Raw genomic sequence first — 17,143 nt, forward strand, 5'->3', positions numbered from 1 at the left:
CCGAAGTATGGCTATGGAGGCCTGGGGCTAAGCCTGCCACACCATCTGCTGCAGAGCGGATGACCCAGGCTAAATCAGGCCTGCTCCCCAACCTTAGACCTCCTTCTATACAAGCTCATGCCTCTCTGCCAGTTATTACAACTTCCTGGCTTACAACGGGCGTGGAGGTTAATTCCATGTCAGCTTGACAGCGCTCACAACGGAGTGGTCAATTTAATCGGACAAAGAAGGAAAATAACCATGTAGATGTAAAATAAGCCGGGTAAGACAGCAACACACATTTTACTCAGACACAGACATTTAGTCGCATGCACTCTTGACGAGGATCACAACAGAATGTGGCAGGTGTATTTATTCATATGCTACACTACAACAATAACATCATTAAATACTGGCATGGAAAATCGTTATAGTCATATGATACTTAGCAGGGGAAACAAAACACAGACAGACATGTATCTATGTTAAAAATGCAAACCATTTGTTCAAATAAATTTAAACAATCACCTTGTAATAAATAATAAGATGTATTGCAGAGCTTGACTTAAGGCATAAGCTGAGAGAGGAGAGAGCGAATGGGTCACGGTTCACACAAAAGCCAAAGAGAAGCTGTTCATTTTCACTCCAATCAGCTCCAGCATGAACCGTTGTAAGGAAACAGAAACTCTGTAGTCCTCTTTCCCATGGTCAGTCTGTACCAGGAGAGGAAACAGCTTTCAGCTATCCCTTAACACTGTCTGGAATGAGGGCAGAAGCTGCTGCATGGATCATTTTAACAGGTAAAGAAAAAAACAAACAAACCAGCAAATAAATAAACAAACACCACAACCTCCACATCACAAGACAAGCAGATGGGATACAAAGCCATAATCTTGATGCGTGAAGATTACAGGTGCACCCTTGTATCCTGACTACAGCTAAAAACCGTCTCCCTTCTGATAAGTAAGCTGTGCAAAACTGTTGAGTTGGGAGCACTGGGCTCTACGTTTACATAACACATGACAGATAATTCGGTAACTACACAGGTCCCCGCACGTTTAGAAAGACGATCAAGAGGACGTGAAAAGGGCGGTCCCTAAGTGAGCGACCCGGAGGGGTTTTGCAGCTTCAAAGTGATCGGCTTAGGCATAAAGCACTTCCAAACTCTCCTCAAACATATTCCCCTAAAGTAATATACCGTATTTAACAAATCCAGAGTGTTTGTGGTATGCGGGTATGCGCATTCTACAAATGATGCCTAATAATGAATGGCAGTGGGGGAGGATCAGGGGGCACTTTCCACATAAAAGCTGGTACATTATGCTCAAAGCAGGAATAATGAGTATTGTGACGACAGACAAAATAAGTGTGTTTGCTTATTAAACTGTTTGTCACATGGCAAAGTTAAAATAGTGTGTAGATGTGCAGTCATCAGTGCCCTCTTCAAAAATGTTAGGATCCTTAAAGGAGATGCGTGAAAATGTGCTTATACTGAACTGTTTGGGGAACTTCTCCCGATACAGGTTGTTCTTGTCCTGATCTAATGATCTTTCAATTTCCATTTCATACAAGTGTTGGTCTAGACCAAAATGTACCAGTTAAGCTATTTCCTAGACTGGCTAAAAGGAGATTAATGCATGTGGATACCGACATTTCACCAAAATGTCTATATAGGAGACAAGCTCTCATATTGTAGCACTGCAGGAGTGTTGGCTGGGATCAGACAGCCCAGTATGTCTCTTTAATCAGTAAAACTCTGGGGTCTAGATGGACAGGAGTGCTAAACAGGTATCTGGCTATCAATTTTTCATAACATGCTTTTGGCACTCGCAAAATAAAAACAAATTCAGTAACAGGTCAATCATGTTACAAAAAGATGAGATGCACATCAACTTCTATAATGCTTATATGACACTTTATACAATAAAAATTGACACAGTGTTAATAATATCTTCTAAGACAGCTTTTGAAATCATAAGGTAAATCTCTCATCCATCATATTCTGCTAGTTATTACTATGTGAACAGACAAGCTAATATACTAGGAGAGCTGCACATATGACCATAAACCCTAGAGACAGTCTGGCAGATACCATCCATTGATCATTCTGTATTCTGGATCATTGTATTGATGTAGTAAACAGATGTTGGTTTGTCGGTAACCACACAAGTAGAAAACGTATTACAAACAATTAGCATGGATTACATTTTCACCCAAAACGTTACTCTGACACATTAAGTGAGCCTTGGTAAAAGTTCACAGAGTGAAGGAATCACTTATGTATGTTTAGTTGATTTCAGTTCCTCACAATAGGTGCTGTACTGTTAAGCTCTACTATGCAATCAATGGCAGATAAGTGTCTTAATTTAATGTATGCATACACATCTCATGCCAGATTAAAACCTTTTAAAAGCATTTGGTACAAAGTACTGATAGCATTTTTATATGAGTGTAAGGAGCAGATCCAAATCCCCATTAGGCAGGTGAGAGGGCAATACTCTGTTGCTCACTGTGGTTCTCTTTCATTCAGAAACAAAAGGCTACTTTTTACCCTTCCACACCAATAACTGAACACTACCATGCACCAAGACATCAACAACAGAACAAAGATGGTGCAACTGAGACAGACTGAAGATCCTAGAGGAAAATAGTAATTTATGTGAAATTCTTTCAAATATAATTAGTTTTTCTTTCCCATACTAATTGTTATATAGTCATTTTCACCTCAACACATTCTATACATATGCACACCTAAGCCTAGCTCCCTCTAGTGGCAATACAAAGACTCACATGTCCTACCATAGGAGGAACCACTGTTAGTATCTTTTTTTTGGTGTACATCCCATTTTTCCTTATATATTAGTTTAATTATACCCATTCTCATGACTCTGTTTAAATTATTTAATAGTTACTCTGTTCTGAGCGTCAAAGTGAGGAAAACTCACAGTAGAGGAGGGTCTGGGAAAGTGGTTCAGGGGAGGAGAGGGGAAGTATAGGGGATTACTGGATCCGACAAGCTGTAGAGGAGGTCGCTTGGCAGCACATGCAGGTGGGGTTGACTGATTTGGGGGGAATGAGGTCTAGATCCTCGTCGTCTGGGATTTCGTCCAGCCGATAGCCGTCCTTCAGGAGCTGGATGTTCAGGTCTTGGTTGATTTGCTGAAGAGGGCACAGATCAGGTTAGTCATGTCATTACTGTTCCCTGCCATCCTTATCCATGCTGAAAACAGTGTATCAGCCTGACAAGCTGTGTGAAACACAGGACACAGTGGAGAGTAAATACAGCAATGGGCTGGGTACAGCCAGTGACATCACGCTGACACCAAGGACACGCTAACACAGAAGGCAAGGAGCAGCACATTCTGCGAGAAATTATGAAGCAATATTCATAGGAAATAGTTACAGGAATGTTATGGTCTATGTAGTGATCAAAAGAACAAGACTCCCAAAAATTTCAGGACCGTACTGAATATGGTGACAGTGAGTGGATGTCTTAGTAACAGTGGGGTTACGTTTTTCTGAAAGAATGACAATAAAGTGATGTCTGTGTAGTATTTAGACACTGGTCCATATGAGCCCTCACCTCAGCTGAGGAGTATCCGGACGAAGAGTATCTGGACACATCGAAGTCATCATCACTGAAAGGAACAGATTGAAGGCCATTATGGACCTACGTTGTACCATGATGAAGTGATACAACACAGACTCTGGGAATTCAGCCTCGTTTCATGTGTTCACTCAGAAGTGGCTCTCAGCAGCAGACTCGGGCAGTCCATCGGTGGAGGTTTTTACAGTGTCCCTACTCTATCAGGTCTGAGTAAAATCATAGATGGCTTGAAAATTACACTGTGTGTTGGCAGGGGAACAAAAAACAGAACAGCTAATTTACCTTGGTAGGAAAAAAAAATAAAACTCACTAAATGTGAACTGGTGAAAAAGTATATGCGATACTATAGTGAATTAGTGGAAACACTTTTCCTCAGTAATGTTGTTTAGATTTCACTGAGAAGGATGAAGATGGCAAGAGGCCTTCAGTGAGACGGTGATCAAGAAAAACAGCAGAGACAATCAGTGCCCAGATTGCTTTGGTAATTACTGTCTGCTTTTAATGAAGATAAGCTCAGCGGCAAGCAAGAACTAAACAAGCAAGACTGAGCAGTGGGGGCAGAGCGGAGGCATATAGTAATGTGGGTTAGGAAAAGGTGTTTGTGTGTGGATGTGCGTGTACACGAGTGTGTGCGCACATGTGACCCGGAAGACAACGACAGAAAGCAAGGTGAGATGGGATTACACATGAGAACACACCCCAATAATAGAACAGACAACAGCGAGGGATAGGAAGACACAAATGATCTAATGCATGGCCCTATCACGGGCGAGCTTCGCTTCGTGGCAGTGATGTCATGCACCTGGGACCAATGGGAACATCTAGCAGGGAGTGTCATTAATGTTTTCCATGATTGCAAGCCTCAACAAGCACAGACGCAGATCAGGCCTACAGAAACAGTGTCAGTCGAATCTATACACACAATCATATTTACAGTCTTTAGGACATCATCTGCCCCACTGGCCCTTCCCTGGACTGATTTTCTGTTGGGCTACAATGAACTAAGGACACCTGCATTGTTTCAGAATATCTGGAGATATTACTGAGGTAGAGGTACTGGAGCTGAAATAATAGCCTGTCATCTTAAATATGTGGTTTTCAGGAGATTGATTCACTACCTCTTTAAAGCTAGAGACGAAACACTTGACAGGTGTGTTAATTGTTTCATAATACAATTGTTTGTAGTTTTATAACAGAGCTGCTCAGGAATGTGCACAGCCCCCAGGTCATTCTTTACTGCTGTAGAATACTGTACCTGTCTGTGTCGAGTGCAACTAAGGGTTTCTCATCAGGGCTCTGGTCTAAGGACGAGTAGCCTTTATTAGGGACCACCAGCCTACAGGAGAAATGCAGGGAGAGACGGTTCAAGTTTTACTGCACTAAAGTCTAAAAGAACAAAAAGAAAACACGTCATGCAAAAATCTGACACCACACATTTTAATAACCATCTTGTTTGCATTCCCAAAACTTTCAAATCATTGTAAGCACAACAACATCATAACACATTCTTTATAAGACACCCCAAAAGTGAAGTAGCATTTTATTCTCTAACCTAAAACATCAAATGGTGAAACCCTAGTGTGGAAATCCAGAATAGCTGTGGGAACGGGCTAGGTTTCTAGCCATTAGAGCACGGTTTTGTCAGTTTCTGCACCAGCAAGGCTAGCTTCCCTATCCGTCTGCGGAACAAAGGATTGGGCTAATCTGTAATGCACAGGCTCACTGAGCAGGGCCTGTGTCCAGCTACTGCGCTGGCCCTCAGCCCTGCACCAGGGTCCTCTCATCTCTTCTGATCCCAGCAGGGGAGCGGCGAGCGCTCTTCTTCCTGTTGTGTCTCTCTCATTAGCACTCACCAGCTTTCTGTTCTCAGAGTTCTGCTAGCGGCGGATGTGTATGCTGCTTCAGCTCTATGGTTTTGCACAAAGAAAAGGCCGTGTTTCCTTCCCAAACTGTGCGTGCGACATGACACGTGACCTCTTGACACGTGCCAGTGTGCCTTCTTTCTCAGATAATGGTCCTGACCATTAATTAAAAGATTTGACTGAACAACAAGCTATCTCCCACACCAACCCTCCAACCACCGAGTCTGTACGGCTATCTCACCGTGTTCTGGCCATTACGTTGGTTTTTTTGGGCTGTTGATTGACAGGGCTGCCCGCCGTACTGTTCTTCGCTGAGCCTTTCCTCGCCAGTTCTCTCTGCTTCTCTGCAATCACACAGAAAAAGATACGCATCCTGAGGATATGACGATGACTCATGTCAGTGGGAAACCAATCACAGTATTTGATCTCCACTGCTAAACTGTATTCTACTGATGATAAATACAAAATGTCAGAGACCAAATCTTCATGATAAAATCCTTTAAAATATTAGCCCGTAGCTGACCATAAAAATAATTCCACAACAAAAAAAGATCTTTTATCAGGCTATGATTATACCACCATCCATTCCATGAAAGACTAGAGAATACATGTCATTCTAATAAGATCATCAATAAGAGATTGTACTGCACTCCCTGTGTGCGTATTGAGGTTTTTCAGTGAGCTGTAATGTAATCAAGACAGATACGCCAGCTCCAGTATTTATTCTTGAAAATACGGCGAACTTCAAATAAATAGATGAATGCATACATACAAACACTGATGTAAGGGTTCCGTCATGCCCCGATAGGCACCCACACCAATACCATCGACATCTCGCCATCATTCCCCCATTTCCAACCACCTTCTTGTTGAATTATTGCCCATACCCCTGTCTCATCACACCCTTTCTTATTTAAACCCACAACAGTCCTTTCCTAGCGCTTTGCGTTAGCCTTACCCTGACTGACACTTGGATCGCTTTCCTCATCCATAAGGATTAATTTACTTTGTTTTGCTAAGTGTTTTCTTACTTTTAAATACACCTGCTTGTCTCCAGCACTTGAGCCTTGCTCCCGTGTAGCCAAAATGTCACAGGTTCCTTATGAAATGAATGTTTCTAAGTGTCAACATAAACTTTGCTATACCAAAGGTATGTGATAACTAATCTTAAATCACCACTACAACAACAGCTAGCTTATCTTATCTTATAAGACCTATCGACTATGAAAGAGATTCTATGACTTAAGCTCTAATCATTTTACAGCAAGATTGATAATCTATTGATAAACTATTAGAAAACTATTCATTTAGGTGATAAAGGTGTGTTTTTGCATGCCCCTGCTATGTTTGTGGTCTCACTCTCAGCACGTCTTCAACGTGAAATAACAGTAAATAAATGAGTATGGGACTTCTAAGCAGAAGTTTCTATTCATTTCCTTTGTAATGTGTTGACCACCACATTGCACAAACGTGCACAGAACAGCAGTGGCTGTATTTCACCCAGAGACGTCCACAGTCTGGAGGAGAGGGGTACAGCACCTGTGCCACTAATTAACAGCCACAGATGTTGATCAGATGTTGGCAAATCTCAAGAATCTACTTTAATTTCAGCATTATTGCTAAATGACTGTGTTCAGGCCAATCGCAAGTGTTCCTGCAGTCAAACAAATCACAGATGGTCCATGGTGTGCAGAAAGGACTGCTGTAGACGATGTAAATCTAATTTTTTTGAGCTAAATTTGACAGCAATATGTTGACTAATGGACATGCTGTACTGCACAGAGGCCTGAGCACCTGGGATTGTGCTTTTCAGTACTTTCTGTGGCTGAATGGAACAAAACCTCACCGATCTTTACTTGCAGTGGGGAAGGCTTGTAGTTTATGGCCACAGACTCTGTCTCCCTCGGGTCTGAGTTAGTCTCTGATCCAGACGTCGCAGATGGGTCCTTAAGACAGACAGGATGACAAAAACATTCACAGTCGCACATATAAAGAACAGTGAATTTTCACAAGTAAAGCAAAATAAAAACGTACACAAAGCAAAAATTTAAATGATTCAGGCCATCCCGTCCTTCCAAGGTACCTTACTTAACTTCCCACACTACAGAGGTTTATGAAGAGTGGAAAGTTTTCGCTTAGCTGGAAAAAAAAAAAAGCCTGACAGACACTAAGAGCCACAGAATTGCTCTGTATAAACCGTGTGCTCTGTCGCTCCAGTGCTTCCAGAAAGTCTCAGCTAAGACAAGCTGAGAATTCTGATTAAGGAGGTGCGGGTCCTGTTTCTCTTAAAGCATGAATCAGCAGAACCCTCTACTCTTTAGCAGGAATGTCCCATTTTAATCTTTCTGACTTAACTGTGCTTTACCTGCTCTGTGAGAGACATTTAGAGATATTTAGAGCTAATTGGAAGATTAGAAAAAAAACAAACAAAAAAACATCCACAGCAAGCCGTTGCCAAACAATCCCCTCCAGTTTTTTTGGGTTTACTGAAAAATGCATACATGCATCTGGACAGGCCATTGTTGGCACTCTAGGGGTGAGCTTGACTTTCAGCCTGCCTTTGGAGCAAATGGATAACTGATGACAAGCCCAGTGAAAAGCCTCCCATACAGAAGCAGCTTGCTTTTAGAAAAACACCCTGCATTTTAGGCAAGACAATTAAGCATTCTTGGTGGAAAAGGAAGAGGAAAAATTCGGGCCAGATGCACTGAGGCTTTTGCACCATGTTTCGTGTGTAAACAGAACGTAGCACGAACAGAAGCAGCATTAGTGTTACATAAGAAATTGGCTTCAGAGTTGAGACGGGCAGTTTGTTCACCCATTAAACAGACTTCTATCCTTCACATATATGTTTGATCTCCTGGCCATTAAATACTACAGCCTAATATAATCATCTTTTCAAATTGTCCCTTTGTGAATCCCCACGTCTATATCCGCACCTCTGCAGCAGTGCCCTTAACTTGCTACAACCCCAAGTTTTTGCATGGCTCCACAATTGGACGAGTTCCACCATGTCCCCGTGGCTTTTACACTCTGTGCCTCACAAGCAGAGTGCAATTAGTAGGCGTCGCCAGGCGCAGTTTACGTGGTTAGCTGCAGGCTTAGTAAACCAGTCTGTTATTTTAGGCTCACTGGGAATGAATACTGCTGTGCCATCAAGCCGCGGCTTGCACTGTGCCCTCTCACAAACATCTAACCCCAAGTGTCCTTCAAAGCTGATTGAATGTAACAGCCTAATAAGAAATTAATCCAAAATCACAGGCTTTTTGTAAAGCTTCCATATGCACTCAATATCTATTTTCCTTCAATTTCCTACAAATATTGAAAGAAACGTCAGCGTGAAAACCTTCCCGTTCTTTTTCTAGAACTGCATCTCTCCTGAACTACCAATCAGCGAGGTAAAAAGAGAAGAAAGGGGTGTTCCTAGGTGCCATAGCAACCACCCAGTATTCCCGACATGAGAGAATGCCAATGTTGTGCATGGTTTGTAAGATTTGGGCCCATTGTGACATCACCAGGAAAAGGGAGGCGGACAGAGAGTGTTTGTTGGAGAGAGACGGTGAGTAAGCCTCTTTGCCAACAGAGCTCTCATTATGGCCACCACAAGCCAGGCATTATTACTTGGCTAAAGCCAACCTGGGTTGTTGTCATGGACCAGTCAGAGAAGCGTGGCGTGGTTATGGTATTTTGACAGCCTATACATAGCAGTTGTCAGACCACATGTGTTTTTGACTAAGGTGTCCAGTAGGCCTACAGAACTGAAAACAAGGCAGGTCATTATGATAAAGTCAAACAGGGAATATATCTTCAAAACACCCAGTAGCAGGTGTCAAGGAAGAGAGCTAGTACCGACCACAAGACAAGGCTCATACAGATGTGACTGAGGTAATGAGGCATGCTTTCAAGCCCAGAAATATCACGGCATTTGAGGAATCATAAGACATGACAGAAGCTGAGGGCATTCTTTTACCAGCATCCACCTCTTTTTGTGGCCAACAGTCTCTTTGTATGGGAGGCATGACAGCCGGCAACTCCCCTACAGAGGACTGAGACAGAAGCAGCCTCTTCTTGATAACACATTTGTATTTGCATTACCAACCAGCGGCTTGGCATGGTTTTGAGCATGAATTATTCACATAGGTTTTAACACTCTGACTACAATATACATATTCATCACAGTTTTGCAAAAACACATACGGTGGCCCACTTGTGATATTATATGCCAGAATAGAAGGCCAGGGTCTAAGAAAAGTAAACTGTTAAATAAGCTTAAGCATTTTAAAGTCCTAACTTCTGTATGACTGTATGAACAAATTCTATTCAAAATATTTAGGTCATGTTTCAAGACTAATAGAACTCTTAACTCTCAAATAGCTCTCATCCCAAATACAGCAAGACATTGACACTGTAACACCTCCCATTTTCAACAGCAGGCTGTTAACCTGTACATAAGAACACACTGTTCCTTCTGCACCTCTGTGTTTCTGAGGGATATGTGCAGCGTGGCACTAGAAGGGGCTCCCCCTGGAAACATTCCCAAATAGTGAGAGCCGCCCTTCCTGGACAACTGGATGGATGTGGGCACTGAGCCAGAGAAGGGGGTTGGTCTAGAGAGTGCTGGCAAGGATAGGGTCACCACTAGGGCACAGAGGCACAGAGAAATGCCCAGTGACCAGTGTGTGTGTGTGTGTGCGCGTGTGCGTGTGTGTGTGTGGTTTGAGTAGCATTTCACTACTGGGTTTATTCATTTTGAAACCACCAGACAGGACCAACCTGCTCGCACTAGCAATGCAGTTACTGATAAATAATTCAGCTAGATTGGCAGTTGTGAAAAGTAGCATGCTGTGAGCAACTGCAGCATACTAGTAAAGTATTCACAAAAAGTCACCATGCCAAATCTGCCACCCAAAACAAAATCTGTCATGCATGCTTAGCCTGTTCTACCTCTGTTTCTAGAAGGTGTTTCTAGAAGGAGCCGTTTCTAGAGAGCTACATAATACAGGCACAGGTGGGGTCACGGTGAGATTTGGCAGGAAAAAGTTCTTGCGAGATGTGAACTCATTTCTGGTTTTTGTCCCTTGTTGGAGTGATTGAAGTGCTTGTTTTGCAATTTAAATGCCCATGCCGTATTCTGAGCTTTAAAAAATAACAACAAACAAAAACACACCACCAGAACATTCTGCCTTTGGCTAACTGCCATGAGCTCTAAATGTCTGGCAGGTTCGTTTGTTAACAGACGACTCCTCTTTTGTCTTCTGCATTTATTCACAACTATTAATATTCGTTTTAATGCTTAAATGTTTATTTGCGCATTAACTAGCGAGTGTATGAGGGGAAAATGAGTGTTTCTGTATGTGCTAAACACTAAGCAGTTGTTTCGTGTATGTCTTGTGTTGAGCAGACAAATAACACACTGTGTCCATTTTAATATCTTTGGCGAGGTAGGCACATTAACTGCAATACATTCATAACTAAAAGGTGTCTCCAGTTTTTATTTTCCCTAGGACAGCCCTAACCGAGGGTGTTGCTTGTCTCACAACAACTGCTTTCCTTTGGTGCCATGTGTGGCTGACAACAATCTAAATTATGCCATACTAGTACTACCACTGAAGAGTAGAGGGGTCTTATGAGCTTGTATAGTCGATGTGATACTGTAGAGGTTTTCACTGTGTCAATATTGAAGTGTTTTTTTTTTTTTTTAGTTAATAGGTTAGAAGCATGATTTCCTGCATCTTACAGCTTATTTCTATTTGGTTATCGTGCACAGTGTGGCTTTTCCTGTGACATTTAGCTGACACTTTTATCAAAAGCAGCTTATAATTATGACTGAGTACAACTTGAGCAATTGAGGGTTAAGGGCCTTGCTCAGGGGCCCAACAGCGGCAACTGGGGCAGTTTGAACCAGCAACCATCTGACTACTAGCTGTGTACCTTAACCACTGAGCTACCGCTGTCCTTTGATGCAACATTTGTGATACGTGTGTTGTCCACGTGGACATGTCACGAGTTTTGATTAAGCTTGTTTATTTGAAACTGCAGTGTAGAGCTTGTGGAATGAACTCTGTCGCCTATCAGATTTTCTCTTCTGGTCTACTGTGATAACTGTGTCCTCTCTGAGGGATTTTTTGGCTGATTTTTCTGTAGTTTTATTGATTTCTGTGTTTATCTGCTTGAGCTATGTTGTCTCAGGTATTCTTTTGTTAATAATATTTCAGTTCATTTTTGTTACAGTTATATACCATAATGAAGGGGAACACTGAGGAAATACAGACAACACTATAGAGGTACAAGGAAATTTTAGTATGGTTCATTCTATCAAATAAACATATGAAGTGACATTTTCTTCACTATTGAAATATATCATTATTTTTAAATTTGAATAAATAGTAAAAATAATTTTAAAACTCATCAAGATTATTGGGAATTATAACAGAAAAAGAAGTCTTATAAAACTCTGGTTGCATATATATATATATATAAAATTAATTCCAACCTTTACAGTTCCTATTACACAAGTGTCACTGTACCGATACCACTTGTGACCGTTTCAGCTCTGCAAGATTTTTCCAGACCTCATTTCTTCTAAAAGCACAACAGCCATTTTGGCTCCTGACAAAGCAAGTGTTTGCATCAGGGTTGTTTATTATGCAAATTGCTGGAGTGCAACACCATCCCACAGCCCTAGAAGACAAAAGTAAAGGCCCAAGGTGGTGTTACTGGACTCACATAATACTCACATAATCGACCTTAATCACAGAAAATAACAACAGATTTTTTTAATTCAGATATAGCTCAACTCTGCTCAGTTGTGGAACATGGAAACAACATAGCATGCTGTTCATTTACATGTAAAACTATTAAACTTTGAAGTTTTGATTATCGTTTAAGAGTCGTCTGACCCTGTAACACTACCAAAAGTAAACCTGTATGAAATCTAAGCCTTGCTTAAAAAGGCACTTTTACAGACTTGTTATTTTCAAAGTCTAATGATTTTCAAATGTAATTAGAAATACAAACACTACTACAGGAAATCTTGCCAAAAACAACTATGTTTATCTACCATCAGCCTTTGTTAACCAACACAGATTATACAAACCTCAAAGCTTATCAGCCAATTCAAAAGGAACCAGCTATTCATATTCAGCAACATGTTCAAATGCCTCAATAACTTATGCTAATTTATCCAGCCATAAAAAGAGAACTGGAGCACACGTGTTCCACTGAATTACAGGACTTCAGCAGACATCCTAATCATTGCACTCAAATGAGCTCCAGCTTGAGGAACCAAGGCATTGAATTACTAAAGCCTAGAGAAGTAAACAGAAAGGCACAGGCTGGAAACATAGAAAAAGCTGGAATGCTGAGGCAACAAGCTAGCATTTTCTCTCTTGATACAGCAAGATCCAGGTAATAATCGTTTCAGATGGGAAGTCAGGGAGATGTCTCACAAGATCTAACATCTGGTTTAACCTAATAACTGTTCCACTTAAGGAGCTTTAAAAGCAAACATTCTGCTTATTGCACTTAACCCTGTTACCACAGGAGATAAAGTAACCCATCTACAGCCCATGGTTCTGGACCTCCTCCTATCTACTGCTGTCTAAGGGATTGGTAGGGTAATCTGTCAAGAAAAAAATCCAACAGATTATATTAGTAGATTGGTTACTGTGTAGTGTCTATAAATCACTATAAACAAGTCAGGCGTTTTTGGGTTTTGTTTTTCACCATGTCCACATTAGCAATATTATAATCCAATAAAGGGAAACCCTGTCAAGGCATTTGAGAAGAAGGTGAGATTTAAATAGCTACATGAATTTTTATCCACAATAAACACATTAGCATTAAAATAGCGCAGTACATCTGCTTTGTGGGGTCACAGCTGGCTCTGTGAATGCTGAGAGAGAATGAAACAGAGACAATGTCACTCCAAGCTGTTTCACCTCATTCCAACTCCATTTTAATAAGCAAATTAGGCTGAGCTCAAAGCAGTGCATACACTACACACACCAAAGACTATAGGAAGACTGAGCAACGAGCGTGTTGACAGTGAAAGACACCCTCTGTTAATGAACTGGATCAATTTACCATCAGATAGAACACTGGCATGTTCGGACTTTAACCAGCACAACTGTTAAAAAAGGAGAAATATTAAGCACATAATTTTATGTACTTCATATCAAGTATAGCAGCCACATTAAAAAATGTGTGTTCAATATATATATATATATATATATATATATATATATATATATATATATATATATACACACACACACACACATACACACATACATACACACATACATACACGCACACACACGCATGCGCGCACACCCATTGGATAATTACTGCATGGGTGATTATGTTTCAGCTGGCAACAAGTTATTTAACCCTAACTGATGCAGTGAGTAGCTTCTCACACATCCTGTGGTCGTGGAAAAGATGTTAATCTGTTTCATAAGGGTCAAAGTATTGGCATGCATCAAGCAGAGAAAGCATCTAAGGAGATTGCTGAAACTACTAAAATCAGGTTAAGAGCTGTCCAATGCATTATTAAAAAGTGGAAGGACAGCGGGGAAACAGCATCTTCGAGGAAGGAATGTGGTCGGAAAAAAATCTTGAATGATCGTGATCGGCGATCACAAACATGTGGCGAAATCAAATCGTAGAAAAACTCAGGGATATGTTTAATAAGGAAAGTAAGAGCATTTTCACACGCACAATGCGAAGGGAACTCAAGGGATTTGGACTAAACAGCTTTGTAGCCTTAAGAAAACCACTTGTCAGTGAGGCTAATGGGAAAGCCGGCTTCAATTTGCTAGGGAGCATAAAGATTGGACTCTGGAGCAATGGAAGAAGGTCATGTGGTCTGATGAGTCCAGATTTACCCTGTTCCAGAGTGATGGGCGCATCGGGGTAAGAAGAGAGGCAGCTGAAGTGATGCACCCATCATGCCTAGCGCCTACCATACAAGCCTGTGGGAGCAGTGCTATGATCTGGGGTTGTTTCAGTTGTTCAGGTCTAGGTTCAGCAACGTTATGTGCCCAAAGAATGAGGTCAGCTGACTACCTGAATATGCTGAGTGACCAGGTTATTCCATCAATGGATTTTTTCTTCCCTGATGGCACAGGCATATTCCAAGATGATGCCAGGATTCATTGGGCTCAAATTGTGAAAGAGTAGTTCAGGGAGCATGAGACATCATTTTCACACATGGATTGGCCACCACAGAGTCCAGACCTGAACCCCATTGAGAATTTTTGGGATGTGCTGGAGAAGCGCAGTGGTCCAAATCTCCCATCATCAATACAAGATCTTGGGGAAAAATTAATGCAACTCTGGACAGAAATAAATGTAGTGACATTGCAGAAGCTTGTGGAAACGATGCCACATCGAATGCATGCCGTAATTAAAGCTAAAGGGGGTCCAACAGAATTAATTAGAGTGTGTGACCTTTTTTTTTGGCCAGGCACTGTATGTATGTGTGTGTGTGTGTGTGTGTGAGAGAGAGTGTGCACGCACGCACACACACACACACACACACACACACACACACACACACACGCGCACACACGCACACACGCACACACGCACCTCCCAGCTGCTGTTTAAACATTTTCAAAGGGAGTTACTGCAACTCTGCACCCAACTCTGTCATAGCATCTGCAATGACTGTATACATACGTCCTCTAGGGTTCTCTGCTGAACACTTAGTCACAACCCATAGGTTGTTCTCGGTTATGGTTCAAATGTGTAAATCTTACTTAATACTCTAATTAGTAATTTAACTAAGATGTTAAACTTATTGTTGATATAATGGTAATTATTGCTTAATTAATAGGATTCCATTTTCTCACAAGCATTCCAACACTGCAAGAGAAGTATTACACAGTCGACGTATGCTACCATCAGTGTAGGACACTCATTACCATGCAGAAGAAAAATTGTAATTTTAAAGTGGCATTTACTTTATACCTTATTTTAGTTTTAAAGACAGATGAACACCTACACAAATCGCCAGTGGCAGGTGGGTCACCTGGAATACACCTTAAAGAGTTTGTCAACATATGAATGGGGTATTAGTGTATTCACATCGAACTGGGTATTAGTGTAGAGTCCCCCCTCAAAAAAAAGGAAAGAAAAACAGACACATTACTCATGGGCATGCAATGCATACACCAACTTCCCTATAAGCTAAATCCGGCAATTAATAGTAAGGATATTACATTTACGACAACTTAACAGGGGTCTCTGAGGATTTGGGAATCCCTGGTGCACTATATGGCTTATGTCTTGCAATTGTAGTTTTGAGCTCAAGGGTCGTAAGCCGCCAGCTAACGTTATAATGCTAAAGAAGCTCTACATTTACATTCTACATTCTACATAAATGTAGAAATGAAGGAACCTCCTATTTTGGACACTGGTCATCCCCGACAAGTCAGCCAATATGCTGCAGCACCAAAGCGCTCTGGATTTCCAAAAGAAATGCGGCAAGAGCGTGTCGTTTGTGCTCCACAGCTGGCCAGTGAGTGGGTAAAGCCTACCATACCATACCATACGTGTAATTCGCTGCAGGCCAAACAAAGTTAGAAAAATAACTGGCATATCGCATAGCTAACGTTAGATTAGCGAAATACCACAGCCCACGCCGTTCAAAGTAAACAGAGTAAACACTGGACATTTCGCTGCGTAGCCCAATTGCCTACATGATCAGGATACTTGGATTTTCAGAAAAGGGTGATAGCTTGTTAGCCTAACGAGCCTTTGGCGTTAATACTTCAGATTTTTCTATATTTCTGAATCATATCCTCCAGCTGGGCTACGCACCACACGGAGGTGTTTCTGTTTATCCCTGAGCTGCAGACGCGTATCTTAGCTACGCTACTTACCAGCGGTTGCGTCTCTGAGTTGACCGGGGGTACTTGAAATCTGTCCATTTCTTCCATCATTTTGGCAAAGGCCCGGCCGGCAACGTTTTTTAAAACGACACAGTAACTGAAAAATGCGTGTAATCAGTCACAATTTCTCCAGTTGTTTAGCGTCATTTCAGCTCACTAGGCTGCGGGTCGCCAACACCAGTCAGCGGTGACTCGACATCATGTTTCCGGGTTTCGTGTCCCCCTCCCCTTCCCACGCTGACGAATGGATTAATAATTCAGAAGATACGACACGAAAAAAAAAACAAATCATGCAAACACGAAAATGACCACGTGACCTAAGAGAACCGCTAGAGCAGACTATCAAACATGGCATGCAGAGTTGGATTGCTTATAACGATTACAAAAAAAAAAAAAAAAAAAAAAAAAAAAATATATATATATATATATATATATATATATATATATATATATATATATATATATATATAATTTTTAGAGATTACATCATAATTTGTAAACCATTATTTTCAGTTTTTATTACATTATAATTACTACATACTAGGTGAAAATGGGCGAAAATTCAAATATGATCTTTTTTTATAATTAACATTTTCATGCAATTCAATGAAAAATTGAAATTAGAAAAAAAAAAACAACAACAAACACATACATATTAAATTAGCCATCTCCGTTATAACAGTTAGTTGAAAGTGTCGAACAGGTTATGATCCTGGAAGAGGATTTGCCCCCATTCATAGCGAGAAAGGTGGTCTAACAGTTTGCCTACACCACTGATTACAGCATTTGGTTACTCT

General features: G+C 41.1%; 1 protein-coding gene across 1 annotated transcript; it reads right to left on the minus strand.

Moving 5' to 3' along the window:
* Window positions 1-337: 337 nt before the first annotated feature.
* Window positions 338-16,572, minus strand: fam219aa (family with sequence similarity 219 member Aa). The gene is made up of 6 exons (XM_027003757.3): window positions 16,338-16,572; window positions 7,295-7,394; window positions 5,690-5,792; window positions 4,842-4,922; window positions 3,563-3,617; window positions 338-3,138 (listed from the first exon to the last, which is right to left on the minus strand). The coding sequence occupies exons 1-6, from the start codon at window positions 16,395-16,397 to the stop codon at window positions 2,980-2,982; spliced, it is 558 nt and encodes a 185-aa protein (XP_026859558.1). The 5' UTR covers window positions 16,398-16,572; the 3' UTR covers window positions 338-2,979.
* Between the last annotated feature and the right edge of the window lie 571 nt (window positions 16,573-17,143).

Source organism: Electrophorus electricus, chromosome 8 (assembly GCF_041902795.1).
Source record: "Electrophorus electricus isolate QZ-2024a chromosome 8, ASM4190279v1, whole genome shotgun sequence".
In the NCBI taxonomy this organism is placed as follows: domain Eukaryota; kingdom Metazoa; phylum Chordata; class Actinopteri; order Gymnotiformes; family Gymnotidae; genus Electrophorus; species Electrophorus electricus.